Source organism: Salmo salar, chromosome ssa16 (genome assembly GCF_905237065.1).
Source record: "Salmo salar chromosome ssa16, Ssal_v3.1, whole genome shotgun sequence".
NCBI lineage: Eukaryota > Metazoa > Chordata > Actinopteri > Salmoniformes > Salmonidae > Salmo > Salmo salar.
The window spans coordinates 56,004,015-56,011,885 of NC_059457.1; the positions used below are offsets into that span (position 1 = coordinate 56,004,015).

The following is a 7,871-nucleotide window of genomic DNA, read 5'->3' on the forward strand; positions in this document are numbered from 1 at the left end:
GCCATTCAGACCCGGTACTACCTACAGTACAGCTACAGTTATACAATATGGATGATTCACAGCCAGTCAGACCTGGTACTACCTACTTAGTACAGCTACAGTTATACAATATGGATGATTCACAGCCAGTCAGACCTGGTACGTCTACCTACAGTACAGCTACAGTTATACAATATGGATGATTCACAGCCAGTCAGACCTAGTACTATAGTCTTTACCTTCAGTACAGCTACAGTTATACAATATGGATGATTCAAAGCCAGTCAGACCTAGTACTATAGTCTTTACCTTCAGTACAGCTACAGTTATACAATATGGATGATTCACAGCCAGTCAGACCTAGTACTATAGTCTTTACCTTCAGTACAGCTACAGTTATACAATATGGATGATTCACAGCCAGTCAGACCTAGTACTATAGTCTTTACCTTCAGTACAGCTACAGTTATACAATATGGATGATTCACAGCCAGTCAGACCTAGTACTATAGTCTTTACCTTCAGTACAGCTACAGTTATACAATATGGATGATTCACAGCCAGTCAGACCTAGTAAGTCTTACCTTCAGTACAGCTACAGTTATACAATATGGATGATTCACAGCCATTCAGACCTAGTACTATAGTCTTTACCTTCAGTAGAGCTACAGTTATACAATATGGATGATTCACAGCCATTCAGACCTGGTACTACCTACAGTACAGCTACAGTTATACAATATGGATGATTCACAGCCAGTCAGACCTAGTACTATAGTCTTTACCTTCAGTACAGCTACAGTTATACAATATGGATGATTCACAGCCATTCAGACCTGGTACTACCTACAGTACAGCTACAGTTATACAATATGGATGATTCACAGCCAGTCAGACCTGGTACTACCTACAGTACAGATACAGTTATACAATATGGATGATTCACAATCAATGGGCCAGTCCCATCCATCTGTAATTATTTTTTAATTTTTTATTACCTTCATTTAACTAGGCAAGTCAGTTAAGAACAAATTCTTATTTTACAATGACGGCCTACCGGGGAACAGTGGGTTAACTGCCTTGTTCAGGGGGCAGAATGACAGCTTTTGTACCTTGTCAGCTCGGGGATTCGATCTTGCAAACTTTCGGTCACTAGTCCAAATGCTCTAACCACTAGGCTAATCAGAGGCTAATCAGCCCTGGGACACAGGGGAAGTGTTTTAAGTGTTATTCAGGAAGTCATCCATTTCCAGGATGACTGTTTAGCAGGCTATTAGAGTTGCAGTCATATTTACATAGTGTATATGGTAACCCCTCCATGCATGGCCATTATGTTAAAGACTGGTGTAAATGAGTTAGACTTCGATCAATTCAGACCAAGAGGTAACACTAGCTCATGTTGTAAATACTAATTGAGGAAAGTATACAGTACGTTCAAGTCAATATAGGATATCAATCATTCACCATTTTGCCATTGTCTTAACAAAAACAAGGATCTGTCCATTTTTTTTCTTTTAAAATGTATAATGATACCGGTGTGTTCTTCGTTCTCCTGCTTTAGGAGTACACAGACTGTATCTGTACAGCTCACAGCCAGGGTAGGGGTACTGCCCGCCCCGGCCCCTGCCCAAACCAATGTCCTCACTTCCTGCTTCCTGTCATGTTCCTCATCTCTCTGGCTGCGATGATCGCCTCTCTAACACACAATCCCATCTATATGATGGTCCTCAGGTAACCTCTCTAACACACAATCCCATCTATATGATGGTCCTCAGGTAACCTCTCTAACACACAATCCCATCTATATGATGGTCCTCAGGTAACCTCTCTAACACACAATCCCATCTATATGATGGTCCTCAGGTAACCTCTCTAACACACAATCCCATCTATATGATGGTCCTCAGGTAACCTCTCTAACACACAATCCCATCTATATGATGGTCCTCAGGTAACCTCTCTAACACACAATCCCATCTATATGATGGTCCTCAGGTAACCTCTCTAACACACAATCCCATCTATATGATGGTCCTCAGGTAACCTCTCTAACACACAATCCCATCTATATGATGGTCCTCAGGTAACCTCTCTAACACACAATCCCATCTATATGATGGTCCTCAGGTAACCTCTCTAACACACAATCCCATCTATATGATGGTCCTCAGGTAACCTCTCTAACACACAATCCCATCTATATGATGGTCCTCAGGTAACCTCTCTAACACACAATCCCATCTATATGATGGTCCTCAGGTAACCTCTCTAACACACAATCCCATCTATATGATGGTCCTCAGGTAACCTCTCTAACACACAATCCCATCTATATGATGGTCCTCAGGTAACCTCTCTAACACACAATCCCATCTATATGATGGTCCTCAGGTAACCTCTCTAACACACAATCCCATCTATATGATGGTCCTCAGGTAACCTCTCTAACACACAATCCCATCTATATGATGGTCCTCAGGTAACCTCTCTAACACACAATCCCATCTATATGATGGTCCTCAGGTAACCTCTCTAACACACAATCCCATCTATATGATGGTCCTCAGGTAACCTCTCTAACACACAATCCCATCTATATGATGGTCCTCAGGTAACCTCTCTAACACACAATCCCATCTATATGATGGTCCTCAGGTAACCTCTCTAACACACAATCCCATCTATATGATGGTCCTCAGGTAACCTCTCTAACACACAATCCCATCTATATGATGGTCCTCAGGTAACCTCTCTAACACACAATCCCATTCAATATGATGGTCCTCAGGTAACCTCTCTAACACACAATCCCATCTATATGATGGTCCTCAGGTAACCTCTCTAACACACAATCCCATCTATATGATGGTCCTCAGGTTTATTTTTTATTTTATTTATTTCACCTTTATTTAACCAGGTAGTCCAGTTGAGAACAAGTTCTCATTTACAACTGCCACTTGGCCAAGATGGAGCAAAGCAGTGCGACAAAAACAACACAGAGTTACACATGGAATAAACAAACGTACAGTCAATAACACAATAGAAACATTTCTATATACATTGAGTGCAAATGAGGTAAGTTAAGGCAATAAATAGGCCATTGTGGCGAAATAATTACAATTTAGCAATTAAACACTGGAGTGATAGATGTGCAGAAGATGAATGTGCAAGTAGAGATACTGGGGTGCAAAGGAGCAAAATAATAAATAACAGTATGGGGATGAGGTAGTTGGGTGGCTGTTTACAGATGGGCTATGTACAGGTGCAGTGATCGGTAAGCTGCTCTGACAGCTGATGCTTAAAGTTAGTGAGGGAGATATGAGTATCCAGCTTTAGTGATTCAGGTAACCTCTCCCAGGTAACCTCTCCCAGGTAACCTCTCCCAGGTAACCTCTCTCTCTAACACACAGCCCCATCTATATGATGAACCTCAGATAAATAACATATACAAGTGCATTTGGAAAGTTTTCAGACCACTCCTCAGTAAATTGCACATGACAGCCCGCTTGGAGTTTGCCAAAAGGCACCTAAAGACTCTCAGACAATGAGAAATAAGATTCCCTTGTCTGATGAAACCAAGATTGAACTCTTTGGCCTGAATTCCAAGCGTCACGTCTGGAGGAAACCTGGCACCATCTCTACGGTGAAGCGTGGTGGTGGCAGCATCATGCTGTAGGGATGTTTTTCAGCCGCAGGGACTTCAGATCAAGGGAAAAATGAACGCCGCAAAGTACAGAGAGATCCTTGATGAAAACCTGCTCCAGAGCGCTCAGGACCTCAGACTGGGGTGAAGGTTCACCTTCCAACAGAACAACGACCCTAAACACACAGCCAAGACAACACAGAAGTGGCTTCAGGACAAGTCTCTGAATGTCCTTGAGTGGCCCAGCCAGATCCTGGACTTGAACCCGATTGAACATCTCTGGAGAGACCTGAAAATAGCTGTGCAGCAACGCTCCCCATCCAACCTGACAGAGCCTGAGAGGATCTGTAGAGAAGAATGGGAGAAACTCCCCAAATACAGGTGTGTCAAGCTTGTAGCGTCATACCCAAGAAGACTCGAGGTTGTAATCACCGCCAAAGGTCTCAACAAAGTACTGAATAAAGGGTCTAAATAAATATATTTTTATATAAATTTGCTAAAATTTCTAAAACCTGTTTTTGCTTCGTCATTATGGGGTATTGTGTGTAGATTGATGAGAAGAAAAAACGATTTAATCCATTTTAAATAAGGGTCTGAATACTTATATAAATGTGATATTTCAGTGTTTTATTTTGAATAAATTAGCATTAATGTTTAAAAACCTGTCTTTGCTTTGTCATTATGGGGTATTGTATGCAGATTGATGAGGGGGGGAAAAAAGCCTGTCTGTAACGTAACAAAATGTGGAAAAAGTCAAGGAGTCTAAATACTTTCCAAGTGCACTGTATATAGTTTAATGTAATTAAATTTGATTTGAAATACTTCTGATGAGTCCATAGAGAGCAAGATATTGGAACAGAACTATTCAGTACGACGTTGTAAATCAACTGTTTGTGTTGTCTTCGCTTGAATTGTTTCAGAACTGTTTCCCATGAAGAGAAATCCTTTGCCATAGGAGTCCAGTTTCTGCTCTTGAGAGTGCTTGGTAAGTTTCCTCTTAATAAGATGTATACTTCATCAAGACGGATGTTGTTAAAACAACAACGACACAATTGAATATAATACCGTTTTTTTTCTCCCAATTGCTAACACACTAAAATGACATGCACAGCACAATTATTTACACTGACACACAGAGAGCAAAACCTCTTCTCAAGTCTCCAAAAGTCTAAACACATTTTCTACTTTATACACATTTTGCAATTCAAAATGGCACATTTGTTTTTTAAATGCGCTGTACAACAGTTCTCTGCATCAGACACAACAATCTCACATAAAGTCACATGTTTGCCATTTCAAAACACTGCCATTCAAAATGACACTACATGAGCTAATTGGCCAATACATGTGCCTCCTGGCCAAACACCTCAATGGTTAATTGTTACCACTCCAATCAGGAAGTAAGCACTATGAAAAGACCACAACAAAAAACATAAAATAAAACAACAACACAATTGAATATAATAATATACTGTACATCAGTGTAGTGGTAAGAGTGCCCTCTAGTGGCCGACAACTGATTTGAATCATACTGAGATCCCATATCTTCCTGTTGCAAAAGTGTTTTGAATAAGAGAGTTGTGATTTGATATCTGATCCTGTCCTTACTCTATGAACAAGGTCAATGTTGACAGTTAAGTGTTATTATAACAGCCTGGTTACCAGCCCTGTTCAGCTTGGCCATCCACAGCTCCTGTATATAATATTATTACATTTACATTTTTAGTCATTTAGCAGACGCTCTTATCCAGAGCGACTTACAGTAGTGAATGCATACATTTCATACATTTCATTTCATGCATTTTTTTTGTACTGGCCCCCCCGTGGAAATCGAACACACAACCCTGGTGTTGCACACAACTGAGCCACAGGGAAGTATTTTTATTTTTATTATATATATATTTTTTGTTCAGTATATATATATATATATATATACACTGAACAAAAAATATAAATGCAACATGCAACAATTTCAAAGATTTTACTGAGTTACAGTTCATATAAGAAAATCAGTCAATTGAAATAAATTCATGAGGCCCTAATCTAAGGATTTCACATGACTGGGAATACAGATATGCATCTGTTGGTCACAGATACCTTTAATAAAAGGTAGGGGCATGGATCAGAAAACCACAACTTTCCTCATGCAGTGCAACATTTCTTTCGCATTGAGTTGATTAGGCTGTTGAATGTGGAATGTGGAATGTTGTCCCACTCCTCTTCAATGGCTGTACGAAGTTGCTGGATTTTGGCGGGAACTGGAACACGCTGTCGTAGAAGTTGATCCAGAGCATCCCAAACATGCTCAATGAGTGACATGTCTTGTGAGTATGCAGGCCATGGAAGAACTGGGACATTTTCAGCTTCCAGGAACAGCTTCCAGGAACAGCTTCCAGGTACAGATCCTTACGACATGGGGCCGTGCATTATCATGCTGAACCATGAGATGATGGCGGGTGGATGAATGGTACGACAATGGGCCTCAGGATCTCGTCACGGTATCTCTGTGCATTCAAATTGCCATCGATTAAATTGCAATTGGGTTTGTTGTTCGTAGCTTATCAAATCACATTGCATTGGTCACGTACACATATTTAGCAGATGTTATTGCGGGTGTAGTGAAATGCTTGTGTTCCTAGCTCCAACAGCCTGACCTATGCCTGCCCGTACCATAATCCCACCGCCACCATGGGGCACTGGTCACAACATTGACATCAGCAAACCGCTCGGCAACACGACACCATACACGTGGTCTGTGGTTGTGAGGCCGGTTGGATCTAAAAGGACGTTGGAGGCGGCTTATGGTAGAGAAATGAACATTCAATTATCTGGCAACAGCTCTGGTGGACATCCTTGCAGTCAGTATGCCAATTGCACGCTCCCTCAATACTTGAGACATCTGTGACATTTTTAAAGTGGCCTTTTTATTGTCCCAAGCACAAGGTGCACCTGTGTAATGATCATACTCTTTAATCAGCTTCTTGATATGCCACACCTGTCAGGTGGATGGATTATCTTGGCAGAGGAGAAAATGCTCACTAACGGGGATGTAAACAAATTTGCGCACAAAATTTGAGAGAAATAAGCATTTTGCGTGTATGGAAAAACTTCAGAGATCTTTTTATTTCAGCTCATGAAACGTTGGATCGACACGTTGCGTTTTTTTAAATATTTTTTTGTTCATTTTATATATGATCCAATCCTGTGCTTTTCTATTCTAGCCTGGTTACCAGCCCCAGCCCTGTTCGGCATGACCATCGATAGCTCCTGTATCTGGTGGAAACATGTCTGTGGCAACCGGCTGGGCTGCGGTTACTATGACAATAACATCCTGAGGAACAGGTAAGAAAAAAAAGTCTGGTACTACTATGCCTCGTTTATACAAGTGATAATGATTGACAGATTTTTTTGTTTTGTTGATTCAGTGAATGATTGATGAATCTCTGCAGGTACCTGGGTCTGCAGGTGGGCTTCAAGATGATGGGGATTTTCCTGCTGGGGCTGGTTGGATGGAAGGTCCAGAGGACCAGGGAGTACAACCTGGAAAAACGACCTGACGGACCACTGTGATCTGGCATACGACTGATCGCCTGGCTCCTTAACTCCTTCCTCCTTCCTTCCATCCTTCCTCCTTCCTTCCTCCCTCCCGTCTCACACGATAGAGACTGGCCACTGAGGACCGTTTTACACCTCCCTCCCATCGCACTGTGCTATCCAATCCACCATTTTACTACAATCTAACCTGTCTCACAGGAGAGAAGAGGACTCACCTGCCTCTGAGGTACACTGTGCCTTTACAACTGTCTGCTAATGCAGGGTCTGAATACGACAGAGGGACTATTATGATTCAACTCTGAGTAGCCAGCCCTATTCCTATATAAACATCTCACATGACTCCACCCAGTGGGATTAGCTGGTTATCTTAATGAATTTTTCCCTGAGGTCCACTGTGCTTTTCAACGGAGAGTACCGTGCTGTATACTAGTATATCAACTGTATACTAGTATATCAACTGTATACTAGTATATCAACTGTATACTAGTATATCAACTGTATACTTGTATATCAACTGTATACTAGTATATCAACTGTATACTAGTATATCAACCGTATACTTGTATATCAACTGTATACTTGTATATCAACTGTATACTTGTATATCAACCGTATACTAGTATATCAACTGTATACTAGTATATCAACTGTATACTAGTATATCAACTGTATACTAGTATATCAACCGTATACT

General features: G+C 41.1%; 1 protein-coding gene across 3 annotated transcripts in view; it reads left to right on the forward strand.

Moving 5' to 3' along the window:
• Window positions 1-7,871, forward strand: part of LOC106574123 (solute carrier organic anion transporter family member 2A1) — a 68,714-nt gene that overhangs the window by 60,176 nt on the left and 667 nt on the right. The window contains exons 11-14 of one of the 3 annotated variants that reach the window (XR_001321477.2): window positions 1,541-2,855; window positions 4,543-4,607; window positions 6,844-6,964; window positions 7,072-7,871. The exon at window positions 7,072-7,871 is cut by the window's right edge and continues 667 nt beyond it. Coding sequence is in view for 1 of the 3 variants with exons in the window: in XM_045697471.1 (XP_045553427.1) it covers window positions 1,541-1,710; window positions 4,543-4,607; window positions 6,844-6,964; window positions 7,072-7,192 (477 nt within the window). In the remaining 2 variants the exon portion in view is untranslated. Of the gene's footprint in view, window positions 1-1,540; window positions 2,856-4,542; window positions 4,608-5,275; window positions 5,291-6,843; window positions 6,965-7,071 lie in introns of those variants that run through there. The other 2 variants (XM_045697471.1, XR_001321478.2) reach the window with 2 other exon arrangements.